Here is a 27,417-nt window from a genome sequence, read left to right as displayed (position 1 = left end):
TAAAATTTCCAGCAATGGTATTTTAGACAGTTGGAATGAATTACATACTAACGATTTGTAGAGTGTGTTGACCCTATCAGAGAAGCAAGAAATGAATAACCTATAAGGCCAAACAAAGATAATCCATAAAAAAAGAAAATTACAGGTTTATGTTTTTATAAATATAGGACAAAAGTCCTAAATTAAACATTATTTTACATGATCCAATAATATTTATTAAAAATAGTGAAATTTGGAACAAGTAAAATTTAGATATGATTTACTGTGTTTTCATTTTTATGACTAAGTACTTGTTTCTACTGCCTACCAAAGAGGTCTGCCGTGACTCCCTTCCTCTTGTTAACTAGCTATTCTTTAGCTGCCCTTGGAGGTATAGCTAAGTCTTAACTTTTTTTTTTCACATAGTGAAGTTTGTAAAGACCTCCATTACTTCCTGCTTTTTGGGCAACATGCCCTCTTGATGCCACATGTGCGTGCTCTCTGTGCCTGCTGCACAGCCTTTGTTCTGGCCCGTTCCCACAGGCATCTGGGGAAATCTCTTCCAATGAGTTGAGTCTCATGGCTTCCTTTCTGTGGTTTGCTTCCCTCATTTTCATGAGCAGATTTTTCAAAAGTTTCTGAGAAACTGTTTGAGAGACAGAAAGTCCAAATGGTTTATTTCTTCACCTGTGGTGGGGAAGTTGCTTGTCACGTCATAGTGTTCAAAGCTTTGGTGATCCTGCCTGCAGTGTTGCTATTGAGGATTGCTTAGGCAGTTCTGTTTGGGGTGAACGTTGCTGTCTGCTTACCTAAGATACTGCCGGGGTTAGAGTTCCTGGGAGCCCCGCTTCCTCTGGGTTCTGTGTAATTGGGGGTAGAGCTGCCGTCTTGGATCTGCTCAGTTCCTGGGCCCAGACCGGAAGGAACCAGTGCTCTGGGTTGGGAGTGACTTCCTGGGTCCTTGTGGGTCCCAGTTACTCCCTGTTTGGGGTGGGCCTTGCTGTCTGCTTACCTAAGATACTGCCCGGGTTAGAGTTCCTGGGAGCCCCGCTTCCTCTGGGTTCTGTGTGACTGGGGGCAGAGCTGCCGTCTTGGATCTCGCTTAGGCAGTTCTGATCCTCCAAGTCATGTACATTCAACCTCAGGGTATTTAGGATGCTTTCTTAGTACTCGTCCTCCTGTGTCTCTCTGTTCGTTGTGTTGGGTCTTCAGTGGGCATTTTCAGTCTGGAGAATCATGATGTTCAGATCCAGAAATGGTCACGACAAATTCTCAATTTTATTTTTTTCTCTCTAGATAACCTTGCTTTGAGAAGATACTGGATCTCCTGGACAGAACATTAATAATCTTACATTTTCACTTCTCTTTTGTATGCTTTTCTTCACATTTTCTAAAACATTTCAACTAAATATTTGACATCTTTAGTAACTAAAAAAATCTTAGCCTTTATATTTTTAACTTCTAAGAACTTTTTCTAATTCTTTGGTATTCTTGTCACTCTTGCATCTTTGTGTGTGTGTGTGTGTATGGGCAGGTACAGAAAAGCATATTGGATGTACCATGTAGGTGCTGGAGACTGAATTCTGGTTCTCTGTAAGAGCAACAGTGTTCTTAGTTGCTGAACCATCTCTCAAGTCCCGGGGAGAGACTGTCTTGAATGCCAAGTGATCCCAAGTCTTCTGTTCTTGTTTAAGAACAAAAATTTTAAAATTGTGTTTGAACAATGCTTTTCAATTAGTGTAATTCACTGGAGGCATAATTTACACACTTGAAATTCTTTTGTTAATCTTTTTCTATGATGTTATTATTGTTAGAATTTTTTCTGGGGTAAATACTTTTCTTTCAAGAAATATAGTATTTTTTTTTTTTTACATGAGGATGCTGATTTGGATGTCTGTGATAGGACAGATTTGGAGTTTTAAATATATATACATAAAATTTCCAGTCAGCGGACCTGGCTTCATTCCTTAACGGGGAAGGGCTGGACCTTGACTGTAGACTTGTCCTCTTTGTCTATCTTTCCTCTAGTCTATGGCATCTTCTGAAGCATTGGTGCCCCTTAGTGCCTTAAGCATTGTGTCATGTATACCATTTATGTTCTCTTCTGTGGGCATGCCAATCAACCAACCAAGCAGTCAGACAGCCAACTAACCAAAACCAACCAACCAAAAACCAACCAAAAATCGACCAACTAACCAACCAACCAACCAACCCAAAATCAACCAACCAAAAACTGACCAACTAACCAACCAACCAAACAACCAACCCAAAACCAACCAACCAAAAACCAACCAAAAACTGACAAACCAACCAACCAATCAACCAACCCAAAACCAACCAACCAAAAACCAACCAAAAACTGACCAACTAACCACCCACCCACCTACACACCTAAATGCATTTCTTTTTTACTTTAATGTATAGTGCTCCAGGTTTTCAGGTGTCTGCCATTTTCATCACCAATGAAGCTTCTGTTTCTGTTGATTAGATTTTTATCTTCAGGATGATGTGTAAACATATACTTTGGTATTCTAAATGCAGAAGTTTCTCACTTTTTTGTAAATAAGAAAGCCATAAATGGCTCTTGATTTCCATTTTCACTTGTGTGAGTTAGAGATCTCCTCCATGCTACTGATGGTAGACAGTTCTTTATCTACCTCACCTGAACTTTAGCAACATTCGATGCACTGGTCTTTCTTTCTTGGGGTGCTTTCTTTACCTCCTCCTTCAGTTACCACACTCTTCCCGCCTTCCTCCAAACTAGCTAATAGTGGAGAACTTTAGGGCTCAGTCCTTAGTTGTTTCTTTCTGTGTCCATTTTCTATTTATTTTACTCTATATGTGATTTTTATCTATTACATTCTTAAGGTTTTAAAACACCATTCACATGCAGACAACTCCCAAATCTACCTCTTTCCATGTCAGGCCTAGCTCCCGACTGTCAGATTCAGGGTCCAGCTTTAGCATCTCTATTTGGCTATCAAATAAACATTTCAATCTCAGAATGATAAACCCAAACCTTCACTATCATTCTGGCTACATGTGGAATCTCCGTATCTGTTTAGAGCAGTGTTTCTCAACATGTGGGTTGTGACCTCTTTGGTAAACCTCTTATCTCCACAAATATTTATATTACAATTCATAACAGTAGCAAAATTACAGTTATGAAGAATCAATGAAATAATTTCATGGTGGGGGGCTCACCACAGCATGAAGAACTATATTAAAGGGTTGTAGCATTAGGATGGTGAGAACAACCTAAAGTTTGGAGCACCTCTGTTCTTCCAGTGATCCAAGCCTAAACCTTGTAGTCATTGATGTTCTAGTCTTTGTCACATCTATAAATAGCCCATGTTACTTTAATGTGGTCCAAGCTCAAACCACATTGCTAATACCCTTACCTAACCATGGATATCTCACCTAGATTGTAGTGGCCATTTCTTAAGATTGTTCCCTGCTGGTATATTTGCATCAACAATATAATCACGATAATTCACAACACTTAATTCAGGTGGAGGGATCCTTTGGAAATGCAACCTGCCTCACGTCAATTCGTGATTGAAAAGTCAGAGGGCTCAAGGGATGTGGCTCCATCATCTCTCTCTCATCCCTACATTTTCACTTATTGTCCCACTGCAGCCCCACTGATGTCCTCAAACAAGACAGGCAGCTCTCATTCCAGAGACTTTACACTGTTCCTCAGGAAGAAACAATCTACCCCATTTCTGGTTAATCACATGACCCCTTCAAGTCATCCGCAAACCTCATCTCCCTGCGCTCACTGGCAGCTTTATGAGCAGCTTCATGTTTCTGTCTTCATAACCTGCTTGCTTCCTTTCTTCCAGAGCATTTCGCCTTTGTCTGACTTCTTATTAAACTTTTTAATGTTGCACTGTTGGTTTCTTACCTCCTCTCTTAGATTAAATTTGTCCCACAGGGATGTGGCTCTCTTCTGTTTTGAATAGCCTACTTTCATGTTTGGTGTGTAATTAGCATGCAGTAAATAGGAGTTGAGTATGAACAAGTGGAGAGCCAGCTTTGGACACGGGTGCTGTGCTCTCCTCTGTGTTCTAGTTTGGACTACTCTGAGTTTCATATGGTGATGTTTAAAATGTATCCTGTCAAGTGTTTTGAGAAAAGCTCTTGACAATTTCATCTTTCTCAGGAAGGGAGTAGGGAAATGGAAGGGAGGAACCAGAATTTCATCCTTCTTAAGATTTTCTTTGTTTTAATATTTTCATTTTTCCTTCTGTTTTTCCCTTTTGTTTTATGTGAATTCTTGTCATGTTGTATTTTCTTTGTCTCGTTATATAAAACACTCCTTTTAGTTGGAGATGAAGTTTGTTCTGTAACAATGCTTTTTCAGTTTCAAAGCCAATGATATAACATGTTCCATTTCCCCAAGTAAATGACAATATTGATGACACTGTCTACTGCACAAATCCCTCCCATCTGTTGGCTCTTAAAACCCTGAACCTGGTTTTTATGGTAAGTAATGTATGGTTGTCTATGTTTGAATTTTTAAAAGTTCCACAATATTCTTGTTTACTTGTCATTATTTTTGTATGCTTGGGTCAACTGAAGTCGGTTAACCTCATAGCTTTCCTTTCTAAAAGTAAAACTTAGCACAGAGATACATCAGAAAGGATGGGTATGTTTCAGATTGCAGAGTTTGAGGTTTTGTGGCATGTAATGTTCTCCAGGCCTTGAACATTTATTCCCTAGAGCAGAAGGAACACTTTCAAAACCTAGTAATTGACAATTACTCCCCAGAGCAGAGGAAACCCTTTCAAAGCCTTCAGATTTCTAAGGAGGGTCTTTGGAATGTAATGAGAGGGTACGAAGAATGCCTACCTGCAATGTATAAATTTTGCAGAGGTAGCCAAATACCCAATTCTGTAATTTGTAGAAATTTGAATTTTAAGACACAGCACTTTTCTACACTCCAATTATATTGGATGTAATGGTACTTTATTTTGAAGTAAATATATTTTCTGGAACTAATGGAAGGCCATTTAAGTCAGATGGTTTGAAAACATACAAAATATGTGGGCCAGCATGGTGGGGGATGCAGTCACTCAGCCTTTTTTTTTTGCATTGCCTGTTGGTCCTTTATCAGTCTCAGTGAAATCTCACACTTGTCTTGTAGCTCTTCTGCCCATGGTTAGGCATTTCCAAGATAATTTTTAAGTACTAAACACACCTCTTACAGGTTTTGATCAATAGTTTAAGTTAGAATTCTCTCTTCCCATCTGGAGCCTGAATTGCCTAAAACAATAGGATAGTTTAGGGTGTGGTGGGCTTCTTTATTTCTATACTCTTTGAACCCCTCTCCATCCCTGGCCCCAATTCTAGATACCCTGTAAGAGGCTTCTAATAACACAGAACACTTTCATCTGGGCGCCGTGCTGTTGTCTGTCCTCAGGAGAGCAGTACTCAGCTAGCTGTGCTATCAAGGCAGATGGTCAGCCCATCTGGATTTTAGATTTTAGATTAGCCCCGCTGACCATCTAGATTTTCCAGACAAAAGTCAGGTCCTGGGTCACTGTGTTCCTCAGCCATGAGGAGGATAGATAGAGAGATTATTGGGAGAAACAACTGGATTTGGGGTGGGCATCTCTGGAACCAGCTAGAAACTTAGGACAATGGGAATTTCCAGACATCTATGAGGGTGGCCCTATCTAAAACTCCTAGCAATAGGGGATATGGAGCCCGAACTAGCCATGTCCTGTAACCAGGCAAGATTCCAATGAATGGATTGGAACCTCAACCCAGTCATAAAACCTTAGACCCACAATTTGTCCTGCCTTCAAGATGTGCAGGTGTAAAACATGGAGGGAAGAGCCAACCAGTGATTGGCCCTGCTTGAGACCTATGTCAGGAGAGGAAGCCCACCCCTTACACTGTTAATGATATTCTGCTATGCTTGCAGACAGTAGCTTAGAATAACTGTTATTAGAGAGGCTTCACCCAGAAATTGATGGAAACTGATGCAGAGACCCACAGCCAAACATTGAATGGAGCTTGGGGAATCCTGTGGAAGAGGGGGAGGAAGGATTAAAGGAGCCAGAGGGGTCAAGGACACCACAAGAAAACCTACAGTATCAACTAATCTGGGTCATAGGTGCTCACAGGGACTGAATTGTCAACCAGAGAGTATACATGGGATGAACCTAGGCTCTCTGCACATGTAACATGTTTTGCAGCTTAGTCTTTATTTGGGACCCCTAACAGCAGGAGCAGGGGCTGTCTCTGACTCTGTTGCCTGTCTTTGGATTCCTTTCCCCTAACTGGGCTGCCTTGTCTAGCCTCAATAGAAGAAGATGCACTTAGTCTTATTGCGACTTGATATGCCAAGGCTGATTGATATTCGTGGGAGGTCTCTCCTTTTCTGAGGAGAAGGGGAGGAGGGGTAGGTGAGGGGAAGGTGAGGTGAGAGGGAGGGACTGAGAGGGGAGGAGTGAAGGGAAGCTGTGCTCAGGATGTAAATGACTTAATCAGAAAAGGGAAAGAAAGAAGGAAAGAAAGAATGAAAGAAAGAAAAGGAAAGAAAGGAAACTCTAGGACCTTTGAAAGTTTCCAGAAAGAAAACCCCCTGCTGGGATAAATGTGGTTCACTAGCTCTCCTTCCTCCCTGCTGGGGTAGATGGAGCTCACAGCACAGGTTTCTTTACCTTTCTCAACTGGATTCCCTGTCTTTCTTGCTCTTAGGCTTCATATTCTTACGCTAGAGTGAGCTCCAGATTCATGGAACTCAATGGAGAGGGACAAAAGGGAAGATCATTTTATAGAATAATTTCAGTCATAAATGGAATGAGGGTTTCACTGTCAGCTCCACGGCAACAACCTGTACAAGTGGTAAGGCTGTGGGCTGTCAGCTCTTCACGGGACTTGGAGTCACATTAAGGTTATTTACTAAAAGTCAAAGACATGGCACCAGTGGGGAATGCCTGTCAGGCTTCACCTGCAAGATTCTCTTTAAACTGAACAGTAGTGGGGCACAGTGACCCTTCTCAATCCTTGGAGAGACACCGAGGAACACCTGTGAAGTGCTGTTACCAAACGTGTTTAACTTGGCCTAACCTTAAGTGATCTCCCTATTAGTCAGATAGTCTGATAGGGAGACGTTCGTTCTCCAAAGCAAATTGAAGGGGGTTTGCCTGTTTGGTCCAGGTCACTAAAGAGAAAATGGGGTGGATAAATCATTTTAGATGAAAAGAGATTGACTAGCCACAACAGAAGATCCTACCCAACACTGTAGGAATCTTCCTTTTCATTTTCTCTCTTTAGTGCCAGGGATTGAAACCAGAGTCAAATGCATGCTAAGTCAAGGGCTGCACCCTCAGCTGCATCCCTCGGGCTCACTCACTGTGGGGGTTTCAGTCAAATTGTGTTCCCAATTTCTTTTCAGAAGAAAAACAAAACAAAGCAAAACATACAACTCCATAAGGGGCCCTGAAGGAAGTAGGAGCGTGCCTTGAATGTGTTGGAATGCCTTGCATATGACGACTGTGTCATGGTCATATGAGGACTGCTTTTAATCAGGAGATAATGGGAGAAAGTATTCATGGGTGAAATGTTCACAGAACAAGAGCAGACAGAACTTAGAGCAGCTTGGAACATGGAGACGAAGCATATCAAGTGTTCATTCTTCTGTTTTCCTGTCATTTTTAATTTTCTCAAAAAGTTGGAAAAAGAAAAGAAATCATGGAGCCAGCTTTGACTGTAGAAGTGCTTTGCCACCTCCTTCTGATATTTTGATTGTGTTTTAGGACCTAACTGAAACTCCATCTTCATCTTAGTCATATAAAATTCTAAAAGTATAAGCACCATCAGTAAGGACCTTGAAATAGTGACAAGATAGTTCCACTTAAACAGACACAATTCTTTGTCACAAGATTGTTGGAAAGAGAATGTGACTTTTCCATTCTTCCTGTTTTATAAATAAGAGTCAGAGGAAGAGTTTAACCAGCTCATCCCAGTCTACACACTGGCACCAAAGTCCTCTCATTGTATTTTCTCAGCACACCTATAAATATCCAGACTTTAACAAAACCATGCACTCCCTGACTCTTTGTACAGAGTAAGAAGGAGACTGTGAATTGCTCATCTCACTGTGTGAATTACTGAGGAGCACCCTACAGGTGGCTGTGCTCCCTCAGAGATGCTGCTGCTAAGAGCTGCTACGTTCTGCAGCTCCACCCATGCGGTAGAGAGCTAGTGTGGGTGGTGTCCATTTCCAGTTCCTATACATGCCATGACAGACCTGCTGTGGAGCAACGAGGAACCTACAGGAATGGATTCCCCTGAGAGGGAGCCAACATGTCCTCAGAATATTGAGTTAAATCATGTCATATCTCTAGATGTCTTTCAGAGAGCTGACAGCTCACAGAAGAAGGTGCACGTGAGTCACGGATGGAATACTAAGCAGCTCTGTCTTCACCTGACAGCTGGGGAGAGAGCACAAGCATTCTCAGTCTCTCTCTCTCTCTCTCTCTCTCTCTCTCCTCCCCTCCTCATCCCACTTCTCTCTCTCCCTATCTTTGTAATGGAAAACAGTTTAAGGAGAAAACTGGAGGCAAAATAAAAACACCCCCCCCCCCCCCAAACAACCAACGAGCCAATCAACCAGCCATCCAAATAAAAACCCATTTAAAACCTGGTGGGGTCCTCAACCTAGAGAAGACATAAGGCTCACCTTGTTTCTTTATCTGAATCTACTAAGTTGGGGCTGAATTCACAACTGAGTGAAGATGGAGAGAAAAAAGAAGGTAGAAACGGGAGAAAACACAGGAGGTTGTATAGAATATATTCATGTCCTTTCCGAAGATCATCCATTCCCACCAGGATTTTATAGATTAGAAATTCAGTCTATAATTGAATTCCAACCAAAGCACCGTATGACTAAAAACTGGATTTTAGGAAGTGGTTTTCTTTACAGCCAGCTTTTCACATATATCCTGCAGGTTAACATTTCAGTATCCTATAATTTTTCTGAAGCTCCCCTCTCAATCTGTGGCTATAATCAGGACCCTGTTTCTGACAGTTGCGACCTTGGTGATCTGTGCACAGACCTCCTAACTCTGGGACATTTTCCACCAGGTCTTAAGAACTCCTTGTGAAGCAGTATGACAGCTACTAGCATGGGTGCTCTGTCCCATGAACTCTGCAGCCTTACTTAAGATCATTCATTCGTCTCTCTGCAGGAAGTAAGAGAAACAAGGAAATAAACAGGAGAAAAGAAGTAGCTTGCTAGACATAGGCAGAACTTACCAACCATGGTAGGATTAGTAACTACTGTGGAAGCAGTCAAGACACAGAGAGGAAGGACTGGGAACTTAGGATATTCATAACAAATCTCTTTGTGTGTTCTAAATTTTAAAATTATTTTATGTACATGAGTGTTTCGTCTGCACATATGTATGTGTACCTGGTGCATGTATAACTGGTACTCACAGAGACCAGGTCCCCTGGAACTGGAGTGGCTGATGGTCACAAGCCACCATGTGACTGCTGGGGATTGAACTGAGTCTTCTGTAAGAACAGCACTCAACACACTGAGCTGTCCCTCTAGTCTCCTACATGTGTTTATGAAACACAGAAAGGGATGCCTGCTTAGGAAACTTGTAGCAAATGAGTGGCTCCAGCTCAGGAGGGAGAATATGTGTGTTGTGGGCAACACAGAGGTGGGGCTGCTCAAGAGCACTGGAGCACAGATGATGCCGTTCCCCTCGGGTGTTAGATGTGGAGCTGTGGGCTCTTAACACGTTCCTCTGGGATTTTGATCTTGATTTTATCCATTTTTCCCCTTGCTTTTCTCCTGTCCCATCTTTTGTGATGGGAATGTTTATTCTGGGCCATTGCGCATTGGAAGTATGTAATTGGTGTTTCTTTTCACAGGGACACACAGGCTCTTATCTAAGAGACTGCCTTAAGTCTCAATAGCTACTTGGAAGTTTGTACTTTTAAACAGAAGTGGTACAGTTAAGACTTGGAGGATCCTTGAAGCTTGGCTAAAGGCTTTTGCATTGTAAGATGTGAACGCCTTGGGAGATGGGTAGAATCTAAAATATTTCCCATGAGCTTGTATTTTAAGCACTTTTGGCCAACTGGTAGCAATGTTTGGGGAGGATGTGGAACCTTTAGGAAGTTGAGCCTGTCTGTCAGAAGTCACTAGGCACATATGTTAGAAGCTTGTAGCCTGGCTCCCAGTTCTGACCTGTCTCTGGTTCCTGGGATGTAGTACTGAAGAGCTTCTGCTGCATGATTCCTGCCATGCCTTCCCTGCCATGCCTTCCCTGCAATGGTGGGCTGAGATGTCCCCGAAGATGACCTGAGATGACCCGAGTGACGCTGCACATCATAGTCAGAGCAACACAGATACATGTGGCTAACACCCCATGCTGCCGTTAGACCGGGAGCTTTTACCTCTGTGGAGATTCAGAATAGTTTTCCCGACATGTAGCTCTTGGGCATTTGAAATGTGTAGGTTCAAATTATGGTATATACTGTGAATTTCAAAGACGTAGTATGAAGAGAGTAAAATATACATTTTTAAAATGGTTACATGTTGAAATAGTAATTTTTGTATGAGTTGTTAAGGTAATATTGTACCTAAACCTATGTGTTTCTTTTCTCTTTTTTTTAGTATGGTTAGTAAGTAATTCAAATTGCATAAATGTCTTGTGTTATATCTTTCTGGGATAACATTGTCACATGGCTTGCAGAAGATTTCTTCTTACTGTTATTATGATTTGGGGGGCATGGTGGGGGCACCTTTTAGAGGCATGAAATAATGCCTCTGAAATGAAATAATAATGAGAGTTAGAGCCAGATGCACTGATCAGTTGTAGCTACATGATATATGTAAATTTCAGATGTTTAAGGTTTTGTTCTAAAAACTTTATTTTGGAAGATAAAATACTCAGGTTCAGTATTTTCAAACTGATTCAATATTGACAATCTAGGCTGCTTTCTGTGGTTTCTTGTTTTGTGAGTTGTCAGGAGTATCCTAGATTTCCAAATATCCATAGATTGCTGTTTGCATTGTAGTGACAGTAAAAAACATGACCTAAAAAAATATTTACAGAATCTGCTGTTTGGTTAGTATGGTGCAGATTAATGACGCTAACATCAGTCTTACTACTGCTATTTGAAATAAAGACATCTGGGTTGCTTTATGGTTGTACCAGCCCGCAAGAAAGGGAACACGAACATAGTGAACAGTAATTAGTATAGGCGTAATATTTAATGATTCAGGAATTCTAGATGAATAGTTTTGGCAATGAGTTCTACATGAAAGGACTTGATTTCAAGCATGTTTTAAAATTAAATTTTTATTAAAACATAATTTAACTTGGAAAAATCATATTTTCTCAATAAATCTTAAAAGTCTATATATTAAAGTGCCTCTTCTTTTTGCCACTAGTCACAAGTGGTCTATACTTTATATCTATCACCACTTCACAAATATAGTGGTGTTCAATGGCTTTCTTCCTGGAGAGTTACCCTGCAATTGGCAATAGCAGAAAAACAAGCCCAAACCCTTCTAGCATGGGACACAATGTCTCTGTCAATCCATGTGCAGCGCAACTTAAGTTGCCTGGAACTTTCTCTTATACCGAGCTTAGGACAAGAATTTGAAATGCATACTGACCTATGAAAGTGAGAGAATTAACAATCTGACTTTCAGAGACAAGCAACTCTCAGAAATTCTAAGATTGTTATAAGAAAGAAGACATAGGATGTGGGGCTGATTTTTTTCCTACTATTGGAAACCATGTCACCATTGGCAGATAGTATAGCAGAGACAGATGGCACAGCAGCTGCCGTGAAAGAAAAATGCCTTACTAGTAGGTGAACCATGAAAAATAATGAGAAGGACGGAAGGAGAAGCGCGCATGCGCGTGCGCTCCCCTCTACTGTCACGTCTCCCTGTCGCCACAAAACCTAGAATTGTATTCTGTCAGGTAGCAGATTGCAAATGAAGTGCTACACTTTCCTCCACTGACTGCACATTTGGAATTTACCACTATTCTCTTGATAGAACTTGCTTTTTGTCTCTTGATTTTGGGCAAGAATGGCAGGGATGGGTAGCAACGGCTAACGGGATACACGATGCCCACATACATAAGGAAGGTGCAACAACTGATCTTTTCCTGGCTCAATGGGTTGAAATTTGATATGCAGAAATTGGCCGAAATTCATCCTGGTTTATTTTAGATGTACCCCCAATTAACACTGATTCATGGCATTGTAAACAGCTTGAAATGGAAATGTGACTTTGAGCTACCCAGAGCATGCACACAGATGAGCTTGACACTCAGAGTTGGTGGCTAGAAGCCACCCAGTGTTTCATGCTGCTGCTTTATTCCACTCCAGCGAGGGGCTATTGATGTCATGGCTGGGCTGCCTCATTGAAGAGCTGCTCCGGCCTCTCTAAAAGAATTGGCATCTTCATCGATTTAGAAAGGAATGTTTATAATGAATGAAGATCTACAAATGCTGAGGCTCTGGAGTTTTGATACATGTGCAATTAATATCTGCTTGGTAATTACTGCTGTGTAACTAATCGCAAATAGAAATGGGTCTAAGCTGTGATGTCCTGAGATAATAAAAGCAGGTGAATGATATTAAAGACTTTTTCCTGCAATTATTTAAAGATATTGGCTGGGTGAATACCTGAAGATGTTTTTGTCATTTTTATCTGGAGGAGCTGAATAAGGGCTGTAGAGTTGCACTGACTAACAGTTACCAAGGTTCCAAGGTAGTTTTGACAATATACAGCCTGTCTCACAGGCATTTAGAGACACTAGTCATCCTTCAAGGTAAGCCTCATTGTGCATGTATAACTTTTTCTTATGTGCAGGCATGCAGGATTTACAGTCATTGCCAGCATTACAGTCATTAACATAGAATCTAGAAACACCTCAGGTATATCCCCCCCAATCCCTGCACCTCGAGGATGTAATCTTGCCTCTCTACTTCATTTTTTTAATTTCTATTTTCCAGAGCACTTGCCTCTGTTAAGAGTAAAGCAGGAAAAAAAAAAAAAATAGAAAAAAAAAAGAGTAAAGCAGAAAAGACTGTACAATCTGTGCTTTCATAATTAGAGTTCAACTCTGGTGTTTCTATCTGACCTATAAATAAGTGATGATAAATTACAAACAATTATAAAATATAAATTTATCAGAAAGCTAGAACAAGATACATGGAAGCCATTTGGGACAAGTTTTCATGAGACCAGCCTGGAGAGCCTGGTCACTAAAACCAAGGCAGAGAAAACTCCAGAGGTTGGTAGCCTGACAGGGGTAGGTGTCTGGTCGGGGGTGGGGAGAGATGAAGGGGCTACATTCCAGTACCAGGTGGTGATCGCTGCCAAGGGAGCTACAGAAGTCTATGCTTTGTGACTTACCCAGTAAGTGGGAATGTCATTATTTAACACTTTTAGTTCAAGGACCCATTATGAGGTAGCTTCCCACTTTACTTTGTGAAACTTTATTTGAAAATCTTAGGGAAAAACATTTTTTCTTCGATTTCAGGAGAGGTTAGATAATGCTTTTATTATAGACCCTAGCAGGTAACAACAATATATTCTTTTTAAAAATACTTGGAAATTTCTTAACTAATTTTCAGCATACCATTGGTGTTTATACAAGAGACAGTTAACCTGTTAGCATCACATAGGTGGAAAATTTCCTTCTTTTACCCACATACTGTATCTTTTTAATTTGAGAGAAATGTATAATATAGCTTTTCTTTTATAGATATAATGCAGGTTATATTTCCTGATTGAGGGGCTATAATATATTGCTAAAATTAAAGGTAAAGTAGGAGGCTGGACAGGTGGAAACACGAACTCAGCTATCTGTTATCCTGTATAGGTACATGGTGTAACTGTAAAAGACACCATTCCAAAGAGGAAAATAGCCACCTGGTACTTAAAATGAGAAATAAGTAGTCTTTGACAATCCAATATTTTATTTGGTAGTTTTGCTGACTAAATGGCTTTAGTGTTCTGTTTGAATGAATCTTTGTAAATTGTGTGACAGCATATTATCACTGAAATATCTCTAATACTGTTTATGATCTGCTTATCAAACAGCCTGTGTTTATATATATGTATATATATATACACATATATATATCACATATGTGGTATAACTCAGATAATAATGTACATATAGATGTATGTATGCATGTATAGTTTCTCTGTAGTTGGGAAAAACAGATGGCAATACAAATAGTTGCCATAACGTATGTTTGAAATGAGTGAAGATCTACAAAATGCAACTTAGAAAAATTCCTATGAACTTTAATCATTTGTATTCTCCTTAATTTCCATAACCCAATGATAAGAATACATTTTTCCAAAACTTAATTTCTTATGACATTATAAATACCTTTTTTAATTATCAAAGACAAATTTACCTTTAGTGTAATTTAATGTGGATTACATTATTTGAATTGTTCAAAAAAATTGATAGTTCAAATGTTGTAAAACTTAAAAACAAAGCCATAATTTCCTTTTCATCTTGAAATATTCTATTTAACTAGCTGAAGTTATCTTTTCTAGTTTGGTGTCCAAAACCATCTTACTTCTCAGTCATCCCAGGTAGGACCGGCAAACGGGCACAGTTAAAGAAAATGTGGCTTTAGGAATGTTCTGAAAGCTTTCTGTTCTGTCAGAATGTGGTCTTCTGATAGAGGGCGATGGCGGGAGGGGTGGGAGAGGGCTAGGAGGGAGAACAGCTTGCAGAGAACCAAAACCAAACTGCAAAGAAAAGCCATATTAAGCAGCTCGCCTGACCAGTGCCTGCTGGCACACAGGGCTTCTCAGCATTTATCACGCAGGATTGGAAACTAATCAGACTTAGCATCATTATAGAAAAGGAAGCTCCTTAGAGGAGCGCCTCTGAATCGCTGGTTGTATTATGACCCGTCTGAGTAATGTAATCGTTTTAGTTGACAATCATGAAAGTGAAAGGAATCTGAAGAGATGAGTACCTTGCAACCAAGAAAGGCCACTGAGAATAAAGGTAAATGAGGAAGTTAGAAGAAGGAAGAGGAGAAAGAGGAGGAGGAAGAGGAGGAAGAGTGGGGGGGGGGAGAAAAAGCGCATTGGCTTTCGTGGTCAGTACAGAGGCTAAAGGACATTGGAAAGGTTTTACTTTTTAAATTCCAACTTAACAATCTGAACATACTTCATTACTTACTGAAGTAGAAACCATCTTCAGGCTAGCACCAGCAATTCTGTAGCCTCGTATTCTTATTAAATTCCGTTACTCACCTTCCATGGGGGTGTTGCTGTCTGGGCGATTTGCAAAGACCACGTCCACATATTCTAGTTGCAGCCTCTGGAGGGAGCCTTTCAGTCCTAGCAGCAGAAGCAGAAAACAAATATAATCAAAGGCCCAAGAAGTCCAACTAGGACCACGATTAGAAAGGGCTTGAGTTTGATTTCTTTCAAGAATTTACTTAAAAACAAACACTGAGTTCATTACAAGAGTCCTCTTGAACAGGGCACGGTGGACCATAGCAGTAATTTCTTCTTGCCCACAGAAACATCAGTCTGAGTTATTTACCTATGACTAATTTACATACGACTAATTTACATATGGCTAATTTACAGAGTTAGACAGATTAAAGATGATAGTGCCTGGTTTTTAATGTAATAATGGAAAGTGATGTTTGAGAAAGCTAGAGGGGACCCACCAAATCCAAGAATCAAACAGCCTAGAGAGCCACAGAGGTTCTCACCCTTCCCAATGCTCCCCGACCTTCTAATATAGTTCCTCATGCTATGGTGACCCTCAACCATAAGATTATTTTTGTTGCTACTTTATAACTGTAATTTTGCTATAAACTGTGATCTAAACATCTGTGTTTTCTGATGGCCTTAGGTGAAACCTGTGAAAGGGTCACTTGGCCCAAAGGTTGAGAACAAATGGCCTAGAGAGAGACACTTCTTGGAGGGGAGGGGAAGTTAACACCGTAAACTTGAAACCAGTACCAACCTCACTAGGGTGAAATTCAGTACTGAGTAGACCCTGCGCTCCACCCCCAGAGCTCTTGCTCCCAGGCTAATGTTCACAGAGTCCTTGGATTCACTCCAGAGCCAGGCAAGCATCTCTGACCTTGGTAAAATAGACCTGGTTTCCCTCCATAATTGCTAACCACAGCAGGAACTATACCAGTTCTAAAGGTTGTAGCTTCAGGAATGGTGCTACTTAGCCAAGGGATTGCCTTCATTATTCACCCTCAATCTTGGGCAGGAAGTTCAAAGACACTCTATTTGCAAGTTGCTTATGATGGAAAGATGTGTAGAACTTTCACTTGAAATTCAGTGCTGGGGCTGTACATTCTTCCCGAGAACAGCACCCATGCAGAAGCCTGAATGTCACATAAAATTCCACTTTGCATTGCCCGTGCCTGGCTGCAGAGGTGTCCAGCCAAGGGTAAACTACGTCACCAGACAGGCCATGAAAACACAGTTACATTGGTCTCAGCAAGCTGAGGGCTCCAGGAAGGGACCAAAACTTGCCCTTTTTAGCTGCATCCCTTGTGGTAAGGCTCAGGACTGGGAAGAACCTTGTTGTTCCTGACCACAGGCTAGTGATTGTAGAGGAGGCGTTTGGCCCTGAGGTTGGATTACCTTCTCTAGTCAGTCCCCTAATCTATCACATACAGCATACCAATTACAACAAACCTAAGCTAGGGGATGCTCACTTAACAGAATAGCAGCACTGGTTTTTGAATTTACTGGAACTAGCGCCCTCTAGTGTTGCAACAGTGGGCAATGACTACGGGCTCCGGAATAACCAACCTGCTTAGAATTCCTAGGCCAGGCACCATTAAAGCCAAACAGTGACAGCTGGAATAAATGCCTAATACTTCAATGCATGGTTGATGTCAGATACTAACAAGCATCAAGAGCTTCCAGGGAACTGAGATGTGAGAAGCTGATGACGAGGTGATAGATATGCATGGCCTCTTGGACAAGAATTCAAAACAGATATTTTATGGAAAAATAGTGAACTTCAAGAAAATACAGAGAAGCTGGGCACGATGACACATGCCTGTAATCCAGCACTAAGGCTGTTGAGGCAGGAGGATTGCAACTTAGAAGCTTGTCTGAGTTAAATAATGAGATCTTGTTTTGTATAATAGTCAGCCAAGAATGGGAGAAACAGTCTTCCTTAGGGGCGAACATATCAATTGGTTTTCTAATACCAAATGGTCAGTCCTGAAAATGTGTATACAAGTAACATTATGTAGGTTGTTTTTATGAATGTAAGAGTATATATGTGTATATGTATGTATGTATGTATGTGTGTCTGTCTGTGTGTGTCTGTATGACGTATGTATGATGTATGTATGTATGTATGTATGTATGTATGTATGTATATATGTGACAACAAATAATGAAAAATGAGGCCATGAATTTGGAAGAAAGCAAGGAAGGATATGCAGGAGGGTTTGAAGGGAAGAAAGGGAAGAAGGAAATGATAGAATTGTAATCTGAAAAAAATAAAGGCCAGAGCTGGTCAGGGGTGGAAAACACATTAGAAACTATCTACTGAAACATGGTCCTTAAAAACACAAAAGAAGCTGGGCACTGCGGGTGCTGCTTATCCCCCAGCACTTGAGATGTAGAGGCACACAGATCTCTGTGTTCGAGGCCAGCCTGTTCTACAGAGTGAGTTCCAGGACATTCAGGGCTACACAGATGAACCCTGTCTTGAAAGTCAGAAACAAAAGCAAGCAACAACTATAACAACAACAAAATAAAATCTCTAGAGAAACAATTGAGTAACCACCAGGAAACCTTGCTACAGAAAGTAAAATAATTTTTAAAAAACTGTAACAATTCCTGGAGCTGAAAAGCAGAACAGATGAAGAGAGCACTGATAGCATCCATAAGAAATCCACTTAACAGAAGAGTCACTGAACTTCAAGTCAAGATATTTTAATATATTCAGGAGGAAAAATTGAGGAGGAATGAAGAAAGCTTATAGGATCTTAGAGCATTATTAAAAGAATAGTTACTCAGGTTTGGGGCTTCAATGAGGGCTTCAGAATCCTAGAGTTAAACATTTATTAAAAGTAACAAGGGTGTGGAAAGATGGCTTCGGTAGCTAATAAGTCTTTTCTTCTCTGCAAAGGGCCCCAGTTCAATTCCTAGCAAAGTTGGGTGGCATACAATAGCCTGTAAGTCTAGCTCCTTTCTGACCTTGACCTGCACATGTGGCCTCTATTCACACAGACACAAATGTATATGCATAATTTTTAAAAGAGATAAAACATATAAAAAATAAAATAACATGCTGAGAAAAAGTGACAGTCCAGTGCTCAGGCCTGAACATCCACACCTCCTCTCCAATGCTCCGGATCACTGTAGACAGAAGGGTCAGAAGGAATACAAGAGCTGGAAAGGTTGTGAAATGCTAGTTTCTGGGTATGCCACAATCAATGCAACTGTGATTTCCCAGCAGCCGAGGCTGTCTTCACTGGACTTGTATAACACTGGGCTTGACATCAGTTAAACATAGATGAGGGAGGGGCTTGTGGGCCCTACCCTCCCTGCTGAACTATTGGCTACTAGTGGACTCTGGGAGAGGCTCAGTTGTTATATTTAGCTGTATACCCCTGTGTGACTCACAATGGTCAGTTACAAACTCATAATCACATGACTGCCTTAGTGAAACTCAGAGTGTCACAAAACAAAACAATACAAAACAAAACACAACAAAACAAAAACGACCTGAATTTGAGAAAGAGACTTGCAGCTAAGAGAGGAGATTGACAGAGTAAAAGATGGGAGAAGAGGAAGAGAGAGTAACCAGAATGTAGTATGCATTGCACATGTATAAAATTGTCAAAGAACATATTTAATAAAAAAAGTGTAATAAAAACTAGTTTATAGGAATAAACATGATTCACACATAATTTTGTATATATTAAAATGGATGACTATATTAATATATTTCCTAAAAACATTAACATAAAACTTTCCAAATCTAGAGAGAGAACAAAATATCCAGATAGAGGAAAGTCAAAAGTTACCAGTTAGATGTGATTGAACCAAATCTACCGCAAGTTGACATGTTAGGATCAGGTCTCAAAAAGTTAAAACACAGAGAATTGTGAAATTAGCAAGGGAAGAAGAGGGTGAAAGGAAGGAAGCAGGGAAGGAAGCAGACCTGAATACGTGTTCCAACTGATTAGACGGCTGACTTTCAGGAGAGAACTTACATATTAGGAGGAATGGAATGGTGGAAACAAGTGAATCCTGTGGTCGACCACTGGTGTGCTCTGGAGCAGGGGCTGCCCTGAGCCTGTTGCCTTCCTGTAGATTCCCATCCCTAAATGGACCTCCTTTCCTAGCCTTAGTGGGAGAGGATGCACCAAGTACCCAGTGACTTGATGTGTGGGATGGGGAGGGGATGCTAGTGGAGGATGTGATGGGGGCTTAAGAGGAAGATGGAATGGAAGAAGGACTTGCATGAGGAGGTACTGGGAGGAGAGGAAGGGCTGGCATTGGGTTGTAAAGTGAATAACTGATGATGATGATGATGGTGATGTATGATCAGCAAAGCAAGCTTTCAGAAGAGGAGACAACAGGGTGTTTCCAAATAGAGGCTGAGGGAATTTATTGCCACTTAGATTCACTCTAGAATAAATCCTAAGGGGGAATTCTTTAGTGTGAGAGAACAAGATATTGTTGAGTAAAAGAAACACTGGAAGTTAACTGGAAGTCTCAGAAAACTGTAGTGTTTTCTAATACTTTAATTGTGGCACTCCAAACATCTTTAGTATGAGGATTAAAAACCAAAAAAATTGAAAAATGACTACACTGCTATTTTAAGAAATAGGCAATATAAAAACCTAAAATGAAAGATTACAAATCAAAATACAGGAAAGAATGTAGTGTATGTGTTGACGTTCTCTTTCTTTTTAATGTGTATGATCAAAATTAAGTTGCTGTGTTTTCAAAATAACTTTTACTAAACAATTTTTTTGTATATTTAATATTAAGTACAGTTGTAGGAACAGAGGATCCTGTCTAAGCACCCACACGGCAGTTCATGGCTGTCTGTAACTGTACTTCCAGAAGAATCTGATGATTCTGGTCTCCTTGGACACTTACAGGCACCTGGTACACACACATACATGCAGGCAAAACACTCATGCACACAAAATAAAAATAAATCTAAAAAAAAAGAGTAGAATAATGGTTTTCAGATGCTAGGTATGGGAAGTATTGAGGAATGGGAGACGGGAATGTTGGTTAAAGCTGCTAAGTTAAATATGTAGAGGGGTACTGCTGCACAGTACAGTAACGGCCAACAACAGTGGACTGTATATTCCAGGAACATTAGAATTCGAATGTTTCTAATAAAAGAAATGATACAGATAAAGTTGCTTATCTTGATTTGAATGTTATCTCATGCATAAATGCACAAGATATTCCCCAAATATGTGCATTTTTTTTTTTTTTTTAATAAAAGGGGACTCTTCTGGAAGACTAGGAGGAAGGACTGCAGGCCCCGGAGGGGATAGGAACTCCACAGTAAGACCAACAGAGTCAACCAACCTGGATCCTTAGGGCTCTCAGAGTCTGAACCAACAAGCAAAGAACAGCATACACAGGACCGATCTAGGCCTCTCTGCACATATGTAGCAGATGTGCAGCTTGGTCTTCATGTGGGTCACAAAGAACTGGAGTGGGGGCTGTCCCAAAAGCTGTTGCCTGTATGTGGGATGTGTTCTTCTAGGTGGGCTGCCTTGTCTGGTCTCAGTGGAGAGGATGCACCCAGCCTCAATGAGACTTGAAGTGCCAGGGTGGGTGGGATACCCAGGGGCCTCCACCTGCTCAGAGGGAAGGGGAGGAGGGATGGTGGGAAAGATGACCCAGAGGAGGGCAGTAAGTAAGATGTAACGTGAATAAGTTAAAAAAAAAAAAAAAAAGAATAAGACAAGTACATTGAATGCATGTGTTAGTTGATCCCAGGAACCATTAAATCATGTCAAAGACCGACTTTGCTTCGAGAAAGGAAACCTCAGGCCTCTCTCAAGATGACTAATACCGTCAGTGGGAACTTGGGCAGCCCAGGAATGACCTTCCATGGGGATACTGTGGCAGTAGCTGGAAGCCAAGTTTAAAATGAAGAAGCAGCTTCTCTTCAAGGTTCTTTGTTCTTCTCTGTATAAATTAGGGAAAAATAGGCTGCCTTAATTCCGTTTGATAAATGTAGGCTTTAACAGTAATATAAATAGAAGAGCAAATAAAGGCTATATTCAGCACCAAGTCTATCAAAGTTTAGAAAGCCTAAAAGATGTATGGCTAAGCTCTGTCCTTCTAAAGACCCCTCCGTTTTCCTTATTACACTGGGTCTTGAACCTAGGGTGCTGTGGATGCTAGAGTGTCTGCGACCAGGCTACATCCAGGCATCGTTTTGCTTTTCACTATGAGACAAGGTTCCCAGGTTGGCCTTGGATGTGAAGTTCTCCTGTGTTAGCCCTGAGGGTTGCTGGGATTGCATGCCTGTACCAATGGATGGGCCGGGCTTTGTTTTTTTGTTTTTTGTTTGTTTTTTGTTTTTGTTTGTTTGTTTGTTTTTTGTTTTGGAAAGAAACAAAAATGCCAGAAGCCATAAGGATGTAAGATCTAGTATAATAGAAAGAGTGAAACTCAGGAGATCTGGAAGCAATAGCTATGTTTCAGTCCTCAACGTTGGTCAGGAAAATTTAATTATTTCACTAATATTAACACTTCCCCCAAATAGACTGTATTATGTATATTATTATGCAACCAAAAGGAGGGCAGCTTCAGGGAACTGTTTTATCTCCTTCCCAGGAGGCACAGCAGGTCCTTATCAGTCTCTTTAATCCCTGGGAAGACTGGAGGTTTTCTTCTTTTATTATAAGCATAAAATTAATTGCCTGGTAAATGAGGCTCTTATAAATTTAAATTTGGCTCATTTAAATTTGATTTTCAAACTAGTTTATTGGATAGTCACAATTACTCTTCTGACAGAAAAATGGAATGCTGGAATAGAGCCCGGGAAATATTTTCTATTTAAGAAAGGATGGTCTGTAGTGGTTCTCGTTAAACCACTGGCAGACACGTGTTAGGCAGTCAAATAACTTGCTAAACTGAGTGGTGCTCATGGTTGTGGTAGCACCAGCTTACTCAAGAAGTAGCTTGACAGGAAGCTCACCTTAAAAAGTACTATGATATGAACCACTTGGGGGGAAATTGTATGTAGGCAGGACATAGGACATAGACAACCAGACACATAACAAGGTTTGGAAGCATTCTTGGTGATTAAACACAATACATTTTGTGACTTAATTCTGCAACCTGCACCTGGGCTAACAAGTTTACCATCTTCAGAACTGCCATGGCAGAGAACGTTGTCTAAGGTGTTGGACAAAACTATAATGTGATAATTGCACTGTTGCAGTCATGTCAGAGGAGAGCAGTAAAGACAAAATGGCCCAAATTCCCTTGGTTGGTGGGAAACAGGCATTCCTTTGGCCCATGCCTATGTTCATGCCCATCCCTGGAAACAAATGTCCTCCTTTCTGAGAATGTCCCTCATCCACTAGGTCTCATTAGTGTAGGCAAGAGGAGAAGCTAGAATAACTTGGCACCATTGTGTCAAGTTATCATTTCATGTGACAAATCTCAGTTTGTTCCCAAAGTGTGCCAGATCCTAGGACCATAATGATATATCGATACAGTCTTCAACCCCAAGGACCAAACATGTATATTGAGGGCATCTATAGGCCTGTGTTCTCTGCAACATCACAATATTCATATGTAACAATGACAAGATAGGTCTATCTCACTGTACTGGTGAATATTTGGTCATTCTTTGCCTCTATTATTTCTCTGGAAGCTCTATATCTTGATATTTTGGCAGAGATATAAATGTGTTCATTTGAGAGTATGAGGAACTGTGTGCCGGGTCAAGTTAATGACCCTACTCTGGTTGGCGTGCGTGTGTCTGTGTGTGTGTTTGTGTGTGTGATTATATCTTCGATACTGGTCACTGTGAACGTCTTCTGAAATTTTGTAGTCCATGCTATGTGTTTGGAATTTTATTCTATGTGACATATTGGCAAAGGATGCAGGAATGTCAGAGAGTTGAGAAGATGAAACAAGTCCAATCTGTTCAGACTTTCATATTGAACTGGTGGCTTTGCTTGCTGAGCAGATCCCATAGAGACAAGACTGAAAAGGAGGTGTGAAGCCAGCAAGGAGATGACTGCAACAACACATCAAGCTCAGACTAAGCTAGCTGGATATGTTTACATTCAGGATAGGTCTTGTACATGGAAGTAATTGGACTAGACATGGCTGTGGATACAGGGCATGATGATCAACAATGACTCCTCAATTTATGGCCTGAGCCAGGTGATTATAACTAGGGTGGAGATTTGGGGAGGGGGGGGACTTTTTTAGAAAGTGTTAGAAACTCGGCTGGGTCTGAGTGGCACTTTATTATTACACAAATGGAAATCTGTCCAAAGAGTAAACTATGTCAGATCATCTCTCCCTTCTTGCCTTCCTTCCTTTCTTTTTTCTTCTTTCTCTCTTCCCTCTTTCCTTCCTCATCCTTCTGGAATTCCGCACCCCCCCCCACCAAGCACACTCTACTGTCTCTTCTTTTTTTTCCCCTGCCTGCTTAAGTAGTCCAGATTTCTTTAGCACTCTTCAATACCCTGACTTAGTCTCATAAATGCTGGTGTTATAGAGTACACCATTTCTGACTTACATGTTCTTCAGTTTTGTTTTGTTTTTTTAAATCAGGCATGTGATTGGAAAACAAGTCAGAAACACCACCTTTTCCTATTTTGATGCTTTGGAGAAAAAGTTAAATCACAGCATTACAAAGAGGTGCTCAACAAATGTCTCCTTAAAACTACTTAGAGATGTGTTAAAATAAACCTTCATTTACCTAATATTTTACTGAGCACTGGCTTGAACCAGATATTGTTTTACATGTAAATAGATATGTAAAAATGCATTAAGCCTGGCTCCAGCATAGCAGCTAATAACAAGCTAAAGCCACAGTTGCCGTGAGTGCAGAAGACACTAAGGATCTTAAGAAGTGAGTCCCGAAGAAGCGGAAGACATGCTCCCATCCTGGAGGTGTTATCTAGAAGTTAACTGGCAAGTTTTCAAAAGTCTGCAGGATAACAAATTATATATTATCAAATGACTACAAGAAAATAAATCAATTTTTCTTTTAGATTCTGATACTGTTGAGATTTTTTTTCTTTCTTAAAAAAGATGTATTTGTTTATGTATTTGGATATTTTGTCTGCATTTATATCTGCATATCAGGAAAGGATATCAGATTGCATGAGTCTACAATTATAGAGCTGCTATCTGAGTGCTGGGAATTGAACTCAGGAAGAACAACCAGAGCTTTTAGTCACTGAGCCATTGAGCCATTCTCTCTAGCTGTTTTATTGTTTTGTTGTTGTTGTTGTTTGTTTGTTTGACACAGGGTTTCTCTGTGTAGCTCTGTCTGCCTTAGAACTTGCTTTGTACTCTAGCTTAGCATTGAAGTCAGAGACATGCCATCCTCTGCCTCCCCAGTACTAGGCTGAAGGTATACCATGCTCAGCTTAGAACTAGTATTTTCACTTTATATTTAGCTTTCTAAAATAATGAGTTTGCTGAAAACTTGAAACAGATGGGCATGGTTACATGTGTAGCAGTTATTCAGGGTTGTAGCTTTAACCATATATCAACCGATAATTAGTGTATTGCGTCTGCAAGAGCTCTATCTAAATATGCTGTTTTATTCAATTTACCTATCGTGTTCTTGCTTTCCTATGTAGCTTGGAAAAATATTGCTTTAAGTAATGTACATGATTTCCCTACATAGCTTCCAGTTTCTTTTCTGTAGTAGTTCTCTCAGTCACCCACTTCTTTTATTAAAGGCACCTAGTCTGTTCAGTTCCCATGTAGCTTTAAAATCCATTGGGAAACACGGTTGTCATGAATAGACATAACTGTTCATGAGCATGATATATGGGAAAGGAACACTGTGATGATTCACTTTGCTCAGGAAATGTATTCTTTCACTGAGAAATCACTGATGTTCATTCTTTTAAAGGAGGGGTTTGAGTTTTAATATTTGGCCCTAACTAAAACGTTTCAAGCTGAGATTTTGCCACCTATTTTCATCTTCTGGGCTGACAGCAATGACTGACGACTGTAAAATCTTAAGAGAAATGTGCTTATTCTGACAATGTGACTGTGATGGTTTGAATAAGAATGTCCCCCATAGGTTCATCAATTTTAATGGTCACCAGAGTGTGGCACTATTTGAAAGGATTAGGAGGTGTGGCCTTGTTAGAGGAAGTGTGTCACTGGGGGTAGGCTTTGAGGTTTCAAAATACCATGCCACGGTCAGTGTCTCTCTCTTCCTACTGCCTGCAGATCTGGATATAGAACTCTCAGCTATTTCTCTAGCGCCATGTCTGCCTGCATGTTGCCATACTTTCTGCCATAATAATAATAATAATAATAATAATAATAATAATAATAATAATAATGGATTAAACCTCTCAAACTGTAAGCAAGCCCCAATTAAAGGCTTATTTTATGTGCACTGGTATTTTGCCTGCATATGTGTCCATGTGAGAGTGTTGCATTCTCTGGGACTGAAGTTACAGACAGTTGTGAGCTGCCATGTGGGTGCTGGGAATTGAACTCTGGTCCTCTGAAGAGCTCTTAACTGCTGAACCATCTCCCCATCTCCCAAATGCTTATTTTATAAGAGTGACTTTAGTCATGGTGTCTCTTCACAGCAATAGAACATTGACTAAGACAGTGGCTTATTAAACTATTCCAATTCCTTTATGTTAGGCACTCAATCCATCAGATTCTTAAGGCACAGTTTGTATCTTGGTAAAATGGTTGTGGAAAAGCTCAATGAATATAGAGGACTAAAGAGCCCCAGGACTCAGGGCTCTAGGACTCTAGGACTCAGAAGGGTTACAATAAACCTCTTAGCAAATTGCCTTCTTTCTTCTTGGAAAGATAAGAAAGAAAATCATGGTAACTGGGGCTATGTTGAAGACGTTGACTCATAGAAAAGGCTTTTTGTATATTAAAAAAAAAAAAAAAACCAACTCTCTATTACATACAAGCCAAACTCATTTATACTCTGTAAAACAACTCAGTTATCCAAGGTCAGCCAGCTTTGTCTCATTTTCTAACCTTGCTCCTTGGATTTAATGTGCATATGAATCATCAATATTTAATAAGGCCACCTTTCTCAGAGGGAATACACCAGTGAAATCCAGGTATAATTATGTGTAAACTTCTTCAAACTGTATTTCTGGCTTAAGACTCTCATGGCGCGCCTCCTCTGCAAAATTCATTTAATTCTCTAATTTCAGTTTGCATACAAATGTCCTGTGGGGGTAACTCCCACTTATTAGCCCTTGTCTTTGGCTGAAACTACAAACTTCAAAAGAGCACCAAGAATAACATAACACGCGGTCTCAATCTCAAAACTGAATGTTTGTGTTCACGTCTGAATCTGGGTCAACTTAGATCGGCTGAACGGGTTACCATCCTATGAAAATTTCTTAACTAAAGAAAGTAGAAATTTAAGGCATTCCTATTAAGTTGAATGAGACCTGAAGAAAAGTTACAGAAAAAGAATTCTGAAATCACATACACAGACACCATGACTCTTAAGACAATGGAGATTCAATAAGGTTTCTCATTGATTTTGTGAACCATTTTCTGAATCTCTTTCACTAACCAATTAGATTAGAAAAAAATTTGAGTATCACACTGCCCTGTTTGGACTTCCTGGGTTGTTGGATATTGACAAGCTCTGTGGTAGGTGACACATATACTGGGGATGGTAGAGAGGAATGGTGGCAGCTAGGTGGGGCAGGCTGGACTTGACTTCAGTATCCAATTGTACACTAAGCCTTAGCGGTACTTGTGTTTGGAAGAGAAAGTTGGAAGCTTTCCCTAGGGCTGGGGGGTGGCCATTCATCATGGCAGCCTCATATGTCAGGAGCTCAGGATAATGTCCTCCATAAAGCAGTTGTTCTCATAACACAATATTATGACAAGATGACACTTGGTATTCATTACATGATGGACATTATGCTTCACATGAATTATTGAGTTTCCTCCCTAGGTTGTAATTCTATAAAGTAGGAATACTTGGAATCTATGTTATACACATGGAGACAGAGGTTTAGGTAACTTGTAGGTTACTCAGCTCATAAGTAATAAATAGTAGGAATTTGAATGTTGGTCTCAAAGCTCATGTACACAGAAATAAATACCAAAAACTGAGAAATACAAACCTCAGATAAATACTTTACAGACGGTGAAATGATATAATAAACATTATGGCTAAAAGTATGTGTATGTATAAGAGA

The 27,417-nt window shown here is 40.3% G+C and overlaps 1 protein-coding gene across 3 annotated transcripts in view; it reads right to left on the bottom strand.

The window, feature by feature from the left end:
• Kcnab1 (potassium voltage-gated channel subfamily A regulatory beta subunit 1) overlaps positions 1–27,417 on the bottom strand; it is a 380,454-nt gene that overhangs the window by 40,904 nt on the left and 312,133 nt on the right. For all 3 annotated transcript variants that reach the window (XM_034500275.2, XM_076932477.1, XM_034500276.2), the window contains exon 8: positions 15,269–15,355. In XM_034500275.2, coding sequence (XP_034356166.1) covers positions 15,269–15,355 — 87 coding nt within the window. The remainder of the gene's footprint in view (positions 1–15,268; positions 15,356–27,417) is intronic.

Source organism: Arvicanthis niloticus, chromosome 4 (genome assembly GCF_011762505.2).
Source record: "Arvicanthis niloticus isolate mArvNil1 chromosome 4, mArvNil1.pat.X, whole genome shotgun sequence".
In the NCBI taxonomy this organism is placed as follows: Eukaryota; Metazoa; Chordata; class Mammalia; order Rodentia; family Muridae; genus Arvicanthis; species Arvicanthis niloticus.
The sequence above is the reverse complement of the archived record's forward strand: the minus strand, read 5'-3'. Positions and strand labels throughout refer to the sequence as shown.